This window comes from Mustelus asterias, unplaced genomic scaffold (genome assembly GCF_964213995.1).
Source record: "Mustelus asterias unplaced genomic scaffold, sMusAst1.hap1.1 HAP1_SCAFFOLD_1218, whole genome shotgun sequence".
NCBI classification, from domain to species: Eukaryota; Metazoa; Chordata; class Chondrichthyes; order Carcharhiniformes; family Triakidae; genus Mustelus; species Mustelus asterias.
The window spans coordinates 48,338-62,612 of NW_027591163.1; the positions used below are offsets into that span (position 1 = coordinate 48,338).

Genomic DNA, 14,275 nt, shown 5'->3' on the forward strand with positions numbered 1-14,275 from the left:
GACGCGGGGAGCGCAGTGTGACGCGGGGAGCGCAGTGTGACGCGGGGAGCGCAGTGTGACGCGGGGAGTGCAGTGTGACGCGGGGAGGGCAGTGTGACGCGGGGAGTGCAGTGTGACGCGGGGAGAGCAGTGTGACGCGGGGAGCGCAGTGTGACGCGGGGAGAGCAGTGTGACGCGGGGAGCGCAGTGTGACGCGGGAGGTGCAGTGTGACGCGGGGAGCGCAGTGTGACGCGGGGAGTGCAGTGTGACGCGGGGAGTGCAGTGTGACGCGGGGAGGGCAGTGTGACGCGGGGAGCGCAGTGTGACGCGGGGAGTGCAGTGTGACGCGGGGAGTGCAGTGTGACGCGGGGAGTGCAGTGTGACGCGGGGAGTGCAGTGTGACGCGGGGAGCGCAGTGTGACGCGGGGAGTGCAGTGTGACGCGGGGAGCGCAGTGTGACGCGGGGAGCGCAGTGTGACGCGGGGAGCGCAGTGTGACGCGGGAGGTGCAGTGTGACGTGGGGAGCGCAGTGTGACGCGGGAGGTGCAGTGTGACGCGGGGAGTGCAGTGTGACGCGGGGAGTGCAGTGTGACGCGGGGAGTGCAGTGTGACGCGGGGAGTGCAGTGTGACGCGGGGAGTGCAGTGTGACGCGGGGAGCGCAGTGTGACGCGGGAGGCACAGTGTGACGCGGGGAGCGCAGTGTGACGCGGGGAGTGCAGTGTGACGCGGGAGGCGCAGTGTGACGCGGGGAGCGCAGTGTGACGCGGGGAGCGCAGTGTGACGCGGGAGGTGCAGTGTGACGTGGGGAGCGCAGTGTGACGCGGGAGGTGCAGTGTGACGCGGGGAGTGCAGTGTGACGCGGGGAGTGCAGTGTGACGCGGGGAGTGCAGTGTGACGCGGGGAGCGCAGTGTGACGCGGGGAGCGCAGTGTGACGCGGGGAGCGCAGTGTGACGCGGGGAGCGCAGTGTGACGCGGGAGGTGCAGTGTGACGTGGGGAGCGCAGTGTGACGCGCGAGGTGCAGTGTGACGCGGGGAGTGCAGTGTGACGCGGGGAGCGCAGTGTGACGCGGGGAGCGCAGTGTGACGCGGGGAGCGCAGTGTGACGCGGGGAGCGCAGTGTGACGCGGGGAGTGCAGTGTGACGCGGGGAGTGCAGTGTGACGCGGGGAGTGCAGTGTGACGCGGGAGGCACAGTGTGACGCGGGGAGCGCAGTGTGACGCGGGGAGTGCAGTGTGACGCGGGGAGTGCAGTGTGACGCGGGGAGTGCAGTGTGACGCGGGGAGTGCAGTGTGACGCGGGGAGTGCAGTGTGACGCGGGGAGCGCAGTGTGACGCGGGAGGCACAGTGTGACGCGGGGAGCGCAGTGTGACGCGGGGAGCGCAGTGTGACGCGGGGAGTGCAGTGTGACGCGGGGAGTGCAGTGTGACGCGGGGAGTGCAGTGTGACGCGGGGAGTGCAGTGTGACGCGGGGAGTGCAGTGTGACGCGGGGAGTGCAGTGTGACGCGGGGAGCGCAGTGTGACGCGGGAGGCACAGTGTGACGCGGGGAGTGCAGTGTGACGCGGGGAGCGCAGTGTGACGCGGGGAGTGCAGTGTGACGCGGGGAGTGCAGTGTGACGCGGGGAGCGCAGTGTGACGCGGGGAGTGCAGTGTGACGCGGGGAGTGCAGTGTGACGCGGGGAGCGCAGTGTGACGCGGGGAGGGCAGTGTGACGCGGGGAGGGCAGTGTGATGCGGGGAGTGCAGTGTGACGCGGGGAGCGCAGTGTGACGCGGGGAGCGCAGTGTGGCGCGGGGAGTGCAGTGTGACGCGGGAGGCACAGTGTGACGCGGGGAGTGCAGTGTGACGCGGGGAGTGCAGTGTGACGCGGGGAGTGCAGTGTGACGCGGGGAGTGCAGTGTGACGCGGGGAGCGCAGTGTGACGCGGGGAGCGCAGTGTGACGCGGGGAGTGCAGTGTGACGCGGGGAGCGCAGTGTGGCGCGGGGAGTGCAGTGTGACGCGGGAGGCACAGTGTGACGCGGGGAGTGCAGTGTGACGCGGGAGGCACAGTGTGACGCGGGGAGTGCAGTGTGACGCGGGGAGTGCAGTGTGACGCGGGAGGCACAGTGTGACGCGGGGAGTGCAGTGTGACGCGGGGAGCGCAGTGTGACGCGGGGAGTGCAGTGTGACGCGGGGAGTGCAGTGTGACGCGGGGAGTGCAGTGTGACGCGGGGAGTGCAGTGTGACGCGGGGAGCGCAGTGTGACGCGGGGAGCGCAGTGTGACGCGGGGAGCGTGACTTATTGTAACTCAGTGAGACACTGTGCTGGAGGTCTGGAATTCTCGCTGTCAGGTGCGGCGCGGTATGAATGGAAAATTCTAGCCCGAGTCTGACCGTGCATGATCCAGTGACTGTGGAACCCAGTGTGACCCATTATGACAGCGTGATCCAGTGTGAGACTATAATCCAGTGTGACAGTGGGACGCGATGTGACCCAGTGTCACAGTGTGACCCAGTGTGACAGTGTGACCCAGTGTGATCCAGTGTGATTCAGAGAGACGGAGTGACCCATTGTGATCCGGAGTGACAGTCTGACCCAGTGTTACAGTATGATCCAGTGTGACAGTATGATCCAGTGTGACCCACTGTGACAGTATGATCCAGTGTGACAGTGTGACCCAGTGTGACAGCCTGACCCAGTGTGACAATATCGTCCAGTTTGACAGGACGATCCTGAGTGACGCAATGTGACAGTGTGACCCAGTGTGGCGGTATGATCCAGTGTGACAGGATGATCCAGTGTGACAGGATGATCCAGTGTGACAGGATGATCCAGTGTGACAGTGTGACCCAGTGTGACAGTGTGACCCAGTGTGACAATATGCCCGAGTGTGACAGTGTGACCCAGTGTGACAGCCTGACCCAGTGTGACAGTGTGACCCAGTGTGACAGTGTGACCCAGTGTGACAGCCTGACCCAGTGTGACAGTGTGACCCAGTGTGACAGTGTGACCCAGTGTGACAGCCTGACCCAGTGTGACAGTGTGACCCAGTGTGACAATATGGTCCAGTTTGACAGTATGATCCAGTGTAACCCAGTGTGACCCAGTGTGACGATGTGACCCAGCGTGACAGCATGATCCAGTGTGACAGTGTGACCCAGTGTGGTGGTATTATCCAGTGTGACAGTATGATACTGTGTGACCCAGTGTGACAGTATGATTCAGTGTGACCCAGAGAGACAGTGTGACCCATGTGATCCAGTGTGACAGTGCGACTCCAAGAACAAAGAACAGTACAGCACGGGAAACAGGCCCTTCGGCCCTCCAAGCCTGTGCCGCTCCTTGGTCCAACAAGACCATTCGATTGTATCCTTCCATTCCCAGACTGCTAGAAATCATAGAAATCATAGAAACCCTACAGTGTAGAAGGAGGCCATTCGGCCCATCGAGTCTGCACTGACCACAATCCCACCCAGGCCCCACCCCCACATATTTACCCACTAATCCCTCTAACCTACACATCCCAGGACTCTAAGGGGCAATTTTTAACCTGGCCAATCAACCTAACACGCACATCTTTGGACTGTGGGAGGAAACCGGAGCACCCGGAGGAAACCCACGCTGACACGAGGAGAATGTGCAAACTCCACACAGACAGTGACCCGAGCCGGGAATCGAACCCGGGACCCTGGAGCTGTGAAGCAGCAGTGCTAACCACTGTGCTACCGTGCCGCCCATGTGACAGCTCATGTGACTATCCAGGTAAATCTTAAACGATGCCAGCGTGTCTGCCTCCACCACCCTACTTGGCAGCGCATTCCAGGCCCCCACCACCCTCTGTGTAAAAAACGTCCCTCTGATGTCTGAGTTATACTTCGCCCCTCTCAGCTTGAGCCCGTGACCCCTCGTGATCGTCACCTCCGACCTGGGAAAAAGCTTCCCACTGTTCACCCTATCTATACCCTTCATAGTTTTGTACACCTCTATTAGATCTCCCCTCATTCTCCGTCTTTCCAAGGAGAACAACCCCAGTCTACCCAATCTCTCCTCATAGCTAAGACCCTCCATACCAGGCAACATCCTGGTAAACCTTCTCTGCACTCTCTCTAACGCCTCCACGTCCTTCTGGTAGTGCGGCGACCAGAACTGGACGCAGTACTCCAAATGTGGCCTAACCAGCGTTCTATACAGCTGCAACATCAGACTCCAGCTTTTATACTCTATACCCCGTCCTATAAAGGCAAGCATACCATATGCCTTCTTCACCACCTTCTCCACCTGTGTTGCCACCTTCAAGGATTTGTGGACTTGCACACCTCGGTCCCTCTGTGTTTCTATACTCTTGATGGCTCTGCCATTTATTGTATAACTCCCCGCTACATTAGTTCTTCCAAAATGCATCACTTCGCATTTATCTGGATTAAATTCCATCTGCCACCTCTCCGCCCAATTTTCCAGCCTATCTATATCCTGCTGTATTGTCCGACAATGTTCATCGCTATCCGCAAGTCCAGCCATCTTCGTGTCATCCGCAAACTTGCTGATTACGCCAGTTACACCTTCTTCCAAATCATTTATATATATCACAAATAGCAGAGGTCCCAGTACAGAGCCCTGCGGAACACCACTGGTCACAGACCTCCAGCCAGAAAAAGACCCTTCGACTGCTACCCTCTGTCTCCTGTGGCCAAGCCAGTTTTCTACCCATCTAGCCACCTCTCCTTGTATCCCATGAGCCTTAACCTTCTTAACCAACCTACCATGAGGGACTTTGTCAAATGCCTTACTGAAATCCATATAGACGACATCCACGGCCCTTCCTTCGTCAACCGTTTTTGTCACTTCCTCAAAAAACTCCATCAAATTTGTAAGGCACGACCTCCCTCTTACAAAACCATGCTGTCTGTCACTAATGAGATTGTTCTGTTCTAAATGCGCATACATCCTGTCTCTAAGAATCCTCTCCAACAACTTCCCTACCACGGACGTCAAGCTCAGTGGCCTATAATTACCCATAGAACCATAGAACCATAGAAAATTACAGCTCAGAAACAGGCCTTTTGGCCCTTCTTGTCTGTGCCGAACCATTTTATGCCTAGTCCCACTGACCTGCACTTGGACCATATCCCTCCACACCCCTCTCATCCATGAACCCGTCCAAGTTTTTCTTAAATGTTAAAAGTGACCCCGCATTTACCACTTTATCCGGCAGCTCAATCCACACTCCCACCACTCTCTGCGTGAAGAAGCCTCCCCTAATATTCCCTTTAAACTTTTCTCCTTTCACCCTTAACCCATGCCTTCTGGTTTTTTTCTCCCCTAGCCACAGCGGAAAAAGCCTGCTTGCATTCACTCTATCTATACCCATCAAAATCATATACACCTCTATCAAATCTCCCCTCAATCTTCTACGCTCCAGGGAATAAAGTCCCAACCTATTCAATCTCTCTCTGTAACTCAGCTTCTCAAGTCCCGGCAACATCCTTGTGAACCTTCTCTGCACTCTTTCAACCTTATTTACATCCTTCCTGTAACTAGGTGACCAAAACTGTACACAATACTCCAAATTCGGCCTCACCAATGCCTTATATAACCTTACCATAACACTCCAACTTTTATGCTCGATACTCCGATTTATAAAGGCCAATGTACCAAAGGCACTCTTTACGACCCTATCCACCTGTGACGTCACTTTTAGGGAATTCTGTACCTGTATTCCCAGATCCCTCTGTTCAACTGCACTCTTCAGAGTCCTACCATTTACCCTGTACGTTCTACTTTGATTTGTCCTTCCAAAGTGCAATATCTCACACTTGTCTGCGTTAAATTCCATTTGCCATTTTTCAGCCCATTTTTCTAGTTGGTCCAAATCCCTCTGCAAGCTTTGAAAACCTTCCTCACTGTCCACTACACCTCCAATCTTTGTATCATCAGAAAACTTGCTGATCCAATTTACCACATTATCATCCAGATCATTGATATAGATGACAAACAACAATGGACCCAACACCAATCCCTGCGGCACACCACTAGTCACAGGCCTCCACTCAGAGAAGCAATCCTCCACAACCACTCTCTGACTTCATCCATTGAGCCAGTGTCTAATCCAATTTACTACCTCCCCATGTATACCTAGTGACTGAACCTTCCTAACTAACCTCCCATGAGGGACCTTGTCAAAGGCCTTGCTGAAATCCAGGTAGACAACATCCACCGCCTTCCCTTCATCCACTTTCCTGGTAACCTCCTCGAAAAACTCTAATAGATTGGTCAAACATGACCTACCACACACAAAGCCATGTTGACTCTCCCTAATAAGTCCCTGTCGTTCCAAATATTTGTAGATCCTATCCCTTATCACACCTTCCAATAACTTGCCCACCACCGACGTCAAACCAGGTTGTGTTATCTAAATGGATACAAAATTGGCTTCTTGACAGTAAGAAGTTTAACAACACCAGGTTAAAGTCTAACATGTTTATTTGGTAGCAAAAGCCACACAAGCGTTCGGAGCCTTAAGCTTCTTCTTTAAGTGACTCACCTGAAGAAGGAGCTTAAGGCTCCGAAAGCTTGTGTGGCTTTTGCTACCAAATAAACCTGTTGGACTTTAACCTGGTGTTGTTAAACTTCTTACTGTGTTTACCCCAGTCCAACGCCGGCATCTCCACTTCTTGACTGACGCCAGAGGGTGGTTGTCGAGGGTTGTTTTTCAAACTGGAGGCCTGTCACCAGCGGTGTGCCTCAGGGATCAGTGCGGGGTCCACTGTTATTTGTCATTTATATCAATGATTTGGATGAGAATATAGGGGGCATGGTTAGTAAGTTTGCAGATGACACTGAGATTGGTGGCGCAGTGGATAGTGAAGAAAGTTATCTCCAATTGCAACAGGATCTTGATCAATTGGGCCAGTGGGCTGACGAATGGCAGATGGAGTTTAATTTAGACAAATGTGAGGTGATGCATTGTGGTAGATTGAACCAGGGCAGGACTTACTCAGTTAATGGTAGGGCGTTGGGGAGAGTTACAGAACAAAGAGATCTGGGGGTACATGTTCATAGCTCCTTGAAAGTGGAGTCACAGGTGGACAGAGTGGTGAAGAAGGCATTCGGCATGCTTGGTTTCATAGGTCAGAACATTGAATACAGGAGTTGGGACGTCTTGTTGAAATTGTACAAGACATTGGTAAGGCCACACTTGGAATACTGTGTGCAATTCTGGTCACCCTATTATAGAAAGGATATTATTAAACTAGAAAGAGTGCAGAAAAGATTTACTAGGATGCTGCCGGGACTTGATGGATTGAGTTATAAGGAGAGGCTGAATAGACTGGGACTTTTTTCTCTGGAGCGTAGGAGGCTGAAGGGTGATCTTATAGAGATCTATAAAATAATGAGGGGCACAGAACAGCTAGATAGTCAATATCTTTTCCCAAAGGTAGGGGAGTCTAAAACTAGAGGGCATAGGTTTAAGGTGAGAGGGGAGAGATACAAAAGTGTTCAGAGGGGCAATTTTTTTCACACAGAGGGTGGTGAGTGTTTGGAACAAGCTGCCAGAGGTAGCAGTAGAGGCGGTACAATTTTGTCTTTTAAAAAGCATTTAGATAGTTACATGGGTACGATGGGTATAGAGGGATAGGGACCAAATGCGGGCAATTGGGATTTGCTTAGGAGTTTAAAAAAAAATGGGCGGCATAAGAACATAAGAAATAGGAGCAGGAGTAGGCCACCTAGCCCCTTGAGCCTGCCCCGCCATTCAATAAGATCATGGCTGATCTGACGTGGATCAGTTCCACTTACCCGCCTGATCCCTATAACCCCTAATTCCCTTACCGATCAGGAATCCAGCTATCCGTGATTTAAACATATTCAACGAGGTAGCCTCCACCACTTCAGTGGGCAGAGAATTCCAGAGATTCACCACCCTCTGAGAGAAGAAGTTCCTCCTCAACTCTGTCCGAAACTGACTCCCCTTTATTTTGAGGCTGTGCCCTCTAGTTCTAGTTTCCTTTCTAAGTGGAAAGAATCTCTCCACCTCTACCCTATCCAGCCCCTTCATTATCTTATAGGTCTCTATAAGATCCCCCCTCAGCCTTCTAAATTCCAACGAAATCAAACCCAATCTGCTCAGTCTCTCCTCATAATCAACACCCCTCATCTCTGGTATCAACCTGGTGAACCTTCTCTGCACTCCCTCCAAGGCCAATATATCCTTTCGCAAGTAAGGGGACCAAAACTGCACACAGTATTCCAGCTGCGGCCTCACCAATGCCCTGTACAGGTGCATCAAGACATCCCTGCTTTTATATTCTATCCCCCTCGCGATAAATGCCAACATTCCATTCACCTTCTTGATCACCTGCTGCACCTGCAGACTGGGTTTTTGCGTCTCATGCACAAGGACCCCCTGGTCCCTCTGCACAGCAGCATGTTGTAATTTTTTTCCATTTAAATAATAATCCAATTTGCTATTATTTCTTCCAAAGTGAATAACCTCGCATTTGCTAACGTTATACTCCATCTGCCAGATCCTCGCCCACTCACTCAGCCTATCCAAATCTCTCTGCAGACTTTCCGCTTCCTCCACACAATTCACTTTCCCACTTATCTTCGTGTCATCAGCAAACTACCTGCACTCAGTCCCCTCCTCCAGATCATCTATGTAAATAGTAAACAGTTGAGGCCCCAGTACCGATCCCTGCGGCACGCCACTAGTTACCATCTACCAACCAGAAAAGCACCCATTTATTCCCACTCTCTGCTTCCTGTTGGATAGCCAATCCCCAATCCACGCTAACACCCTACCCCCAACTCCGTGTGACCCAATCCTCTTCAGCAACCTTTTGTGAGGCACCTTATCGAACGCCTTCTGGAAATCCAAATACACCGCATCTACCGGTTCCCCTCCGTCAACCGCACGAGTCACATCTTCATAAAGATCACTAAGTTCGTCAAGCACGACTTTCCCCTCATGAATCCATGCTGCGTCTGCTTAATTGAAACATTCTTATCCAGATGGCCTGCTATTTCTTCTTTAATGATGGATTCCAGCATTTTCCCAACTACAGACGTTAAGCTACCCGGCCTGTAGTTACCCGCCTTTTGTCTACTTCCTTTTTTTTAAAAACAGCGGCGTAATATTAGCCGTTTTCCAATCAGCTGGCACTACCCCAGAATCCAGTAAATTTTGATAAATAATCACTAACGCATCCGCTATTACCTCTGACATTTCTTTCAGTACCCTGGGATGCATTCCATCCGGACCCGGGGACTTGTCTACCTTCAGTCCCGTTAGTCTACCAAGCACTGCCTCTGTAGTAACAATGATTGTATTGAGTACCTCTCCTCCTACCAACACTCGATCGTTATAGGACAGGTTATTGGACAGATGTCAGAGGTAGGTTCTTCACTCAGAGAGTAGTAAGGGCGTGGAATGCCCTGCCTGCAGCAGTAGTGGACTCGTCAACATTAAGGGCATTTAAATGGTTATTGGATAAACATATGGATGATATTGGAATAGTGTAGGTTAGATGGGCTTTAGATTGGTTTCACTGGTCGGCGCAACATCGAGGGCCGAAGGGCCTGTACTGCGCTGTAATGTTCTATGTTCTATTATTGTATTTGTCAAGATGCCCCTTAAAAGTCACTACCGTATCCGCTTCCACTACCTCCCCGGCAACCAGTTCCAGGCACCCACTACTCTCTGTGTAAAAAATCTGCCTCGTACATCTCCTTTAAACCTTGCCCCTCGCACCTTAAACCTGAGCCCCTAGTAATTGACTCTTCCACCTTGGGAAAAAGCTTCTGACTATCCACTCTGTCCATGCCTCTCATAATCTTGTAGACTTCTATCAGGTCTCCCCTCAATCTCTTTCACTCCAGTGAGAACAAACCAAGTTTCTCCAACCTCTCCTCATAGCTGATGCCCTCCATACCAGGCAACATCCTGGTAAATCTTTTCTGTACCCTCTCCAAAGCCTCCACATCCTTCTGGTAGTGTGGCGACCAGAATTGAACACTATATTCCAAGTGCGGCCTAACTAAGGTTCTATAAAGCTGCAACATGACTTGCCAATTTTTAAACTCAATACCCCGGCCGATGAAGACAAGCATGCCGTATGCCTTCTTGACTACCTTCTCCACCTGCATTGCCACTTTCAGTGACCTGTGTACCTGTACACCCAGATCCCTCTGCTTATCAATACTCTTCATGGTTCTGCCATTTACTGTATATTTCCTATCTGTATTAGACCTTCCAAAATGCATTACCTCACATTTGTCCGGATTAAACTCCATCTGCCATCTCTCCTTGCAAGTCTCCAACCGGTCTATATCCTGCATCCTGCTGCATCCTGCTGTATCCTCTGATGGGCCTCATCGCTATCCGCAAATCCACAAACCTTTGTGTCGTCCTCAAACTTACTAATCAAACCAGTTACATTTTCCTCCAAATCATTTATATATATTACAAACAGCAAAGGTCCCAGCACTGATTGACGAGGGAAGGGCCGTGGATGTCGTCTGCATGGATTTGGTAAAGCATTTGACAAGGTCCCTCATGGCAGGCTGGTGCAAAAGGTTAAATCTCACGGGATCAAAGGTGAACTAGCTAGATGGGTACAGAACTGGCTTGGCCACAGAAGACAGAGGGTAGCAGTGGAGGGGTCTTTTTCTGATTGGAGGTCTGTGACTAGTGGTGTTCCGCAGGGCTCTGTACTGGGACCTCTGCTGTTTGTGATTTATATAAATGATTTGGAGGAAGGTGTAACTGGTGTGATCAGTGAGTTTGCAGGCGACATTGCTGGAGTTGCGGATAGTGCTGAACATTGTCAGAGAATACAGCAGGATATAGATAGGCTGGAACATTGGGCGGAGAAATGGCAGATGGAATTTAATCCAGATAAATGCGAAGTGATGCATTTCGGTAGATCTAATGTAAGGGGGGGAACTTTACAATAAATGGCAGAGCTATCAGGAGTATAGATACACAGAGGGACCTGTGTGTACAAGTCCACAGATCCTTAAAGGTGGCAGCACAGGTGGAGAAGGTGGTGAAGAAGGCATCTGGCATGCTTGCCTTTATTGGACGGGGCATAGAATATAAAAGTTGGGGTCTGATGTTGCAGTTACATAGAACGTTGGTTACGCCACATTTGGAATACTGCGTCCAGTTCTGGTCGCCACACTACCAGAAGGACATGGAGGCTTTGGAGAGAGTACAGAGGAGGTTTACCAGGATGTTGCCTGGTATGGAGGGTATTAGCTATGAGGTGAGATTGAGTAAATTATGAAGGGCATTGATAGGGTGAACAGTTGAAAGCTTTTTCCCAGGTCTGAAATGACAAACACAAGGGGTCACAAGTTCAAGGTAAGGGGGGCAAGGTTCAATACAGATATGCGGGGGACGTATTTTACACAGAGGGTGGTGGGGGCCTGGAATGCACTCCCAAGCAAGGTGGTTGAGGCGGACACGCTGGAATCATTTAAGACTTATCTAGATAGCCACATGAACAGACTGGGAATAGAGAGATACAAATGGATGGTCTAGTTAGGAACACATGATCGGTGCAGGCTTGGAGGGCCGGAGGGCCTGTTCCTGTGCTGTATTGTTCTTTGTTTTCTTTGTTCTTTGATCCCTGAGGAATGCCACTTGTCACAGCCCTCCATTCAGAAACACACCCTTCCACTGCTACCCTCTGTCTTCTTTGACCCAGTGTGATAGTGGTCCAGTGTGAGCCAGTGTTACCCAGACAGTGTGATCCAGTATGATCTACTGTGAGTGTGATCCAGTGTGACCCAGTGTGACAGCGTGACCTAGTGTGACAGTGTGACCCAGTGTGACCGAATGTGACAATATGATCCAGTGTGACCGAATGTGACAATATGATCCAGTGTGACAGTATGATCTAATGTGACAGAATGATCCAGTGTGACCCAGTGTGACCCATTGTGACAGTGTGACCCAGTGTGACAGTATGATCCAGTGTGACCCAGTGTGACCGAATGTGACAATATGATCCAGTGTGACAGTATGATCCAATGTGAGTGTCACCCAGTGTGATCCCATGTGACAGTATGACCCAGAGTGAGAGCGTGACCCAGTATGATCCGGTGTGATCCAGTGTGAGAGTATGATCCAGTGTTAACCAGTGTGACAGTGTGATTCAGTGTGACAGTATGACCGAGTGTGACCCAGTGTGACAGTATGATCCAATGTGAGTGTCACGTGTGATCCAGTGTGACAGTATGATCCAGTGTTAACCAGTGTGACAGTATGACCGAGTGTGACAGTGTGACGCAGTGTGATGCAGTGTGACGCAGTGTGACAGTGTGACGCAGTGTGACAGTGTGACGCAGTGTGACAGTGTGACGCAGTGTGACAGTGTGACGCAGTGAGACACAGTGTGACGCAGTGTGACGCAGTGTGATGCAGTGTGACAGTGTGACAGTGAGACGCAGTGTGACAGTGTGGCGCAGTGTGACGCAGTGTGACAGTGTGACGCAGTGTGACAGTGTGACGCAGTGTGACAGTGTGACGCAGTGTGATGCAGTGTGATGCAGTGTGATGCAGTGTGACGCAGTGTGACAGTGTGACGCAGTGTCAGTGTGACGCAGTGTGATGCAGTGTGACGCAGTGTGACAGTGTGACGCAGTGTGACAGTGTGACCCAGTGTGACCCAGTGTGATGCAGTGTGATGTGCGGTCTCTCCCTGATTACCTGTCTAGCTGGGTCCATTCTTGCTGCACATTGTGCCACTTTGTGAGTAAGGCTGCCCTGTGTGTGTAGCAGGCATAAAGACCCAGCAGCAAGGCTGGGATAAGCAGCAGGAAACTGAACAGGAGTCCGACTAGCAGAGCAGTCTGGTCTGTGGAGAGAGCAGAGAGCGAGAGATTGTACTCAAACACACATCAACATTTCCACCGTCACCTCTGGATTTCACTGGCTTGTCTCCTCTGGCCCCAGTGTGGAACTGTCGACAGTGAGGTGGCTTCCGGCGCTGTGGGGAATGTTTGAAATTATGATTGGTGTCTGCACTGTGGAAATACTTCCTCGGAGCCCGGCTCCAGAGAGAGTCTGAGTTCTGTCCTGGCTCAGGGACTTCACTGGTGCATTAGACTCATAGAACATAGAGGTTTACAGCATGGAAACAGGCCCTTCGGCCCAACTTGTCCATGCCGCCTCATTTTATAACCCCAAAGCTAATCCCAATTGCCCATATCCCTCTATACCCATCGTACCATTGTTTTTCACTCAGAGGGTGGTGGGTGCGTGGAATCGGCTGCCGGTAGTGGTGGTGGAAGCGGATTTGATTGAGTCTTTTAAGAGACTTTTGGATAGGTTCATGGAGATTAGTAAGATAGAGGGTTATAGATGAGCCGAGAAGGTAAGGAAATTGTTCGGCGCAACTTGTGGGCCGAAGGGCCTGTTTGTGCTGTAGCTTTTCTATGTTCTATGTTTTATGTACCCATGTAACTGTCTAAATGCTTTTTAAAAGATAAAATTGTAGCCGCCTCTACTACTACCTCTGGCAGCTTGTTCCAGACACTCACCACCCTCTGTGTGAAAGAATCGCCCCTCTGGACACTTTTGTATCTCTCCCACTCACCTTAAACCTATGCCCTCTAGTTTTAGACTCCCCTACCTTTGGGAAAAAATATTGACTATCTACCTTGTCTGTGCCCCTCATTATTTTATAGATCTCTATAAGATCACCCCTCAGCCTCCGACGCTCCAGAGAAAAAAGTCCCAGTCTATCCAGCCTCTCCCTACAACTCAAACGACCAAGTCCCGGCAGCATCCCAGTAAATCTTTTCTGCACTCTTTCTAGTTTAATAATATCCTTTCTATCATAGGGTGACCAGAATTGCACACAGTATTCCAAGTGTGGCCTTACCAATGCCTTGTACAACTTCAACAAGACGTCCCAACTCCTGTATTCAATGTTCTGACCGATGAAACCAAGCATGCCGAATGCCTTCTTCACCACTCTGTCCACCTGTGACTCCACTTTCAAGGAGCTATGAACATGTATCCCGAGATCTCTTTGTTCTGTAACTCTCCCCAACGTCCTACCATTAACTGAGTAAGTCCTGCCCTGGTTCAATCTACCAAAATGCATCACCTCACATTTATCTAAATTAAACTCCATCTGCCACTCGTCAGCCCACTGGCCCAATTGATCAAGATCCCGTTGCAATTGGAGATAACTTTCTTCACTGTCCACTGTGCCACCAATCTTGGTGTCATCTGCAAACTTACTAACCATGCCCCCTATATTCTCATCCAAATTATTAATATAAATGACAAATAACAGTG

General features: G+C 51.0%; 1 protein-coding gene across 1 annotated transcript in view; it reads right to left on the reverse strand.

The window, feature by feature from the left end:
* The window catches only part of LOC144488020 (uncharacterized), a gene marked incomplete at its 5' end in the record, with an annotated part of 85,751 nt that overhangs the window by 32,350 nt on the left and 39,126 nt on the right, over positions 1-14,275 (reverse strand). The window contains one exon of the mRNA XM_078206035.1: positions 12,677-12,824. Coding sequence (XP_078062161.1) covers positions 12,677-12,824 — 148 coding nt within the window. The remainder of the gene's footprint in view (positions 1-12,676; positions 12,825-14,275) is intronic.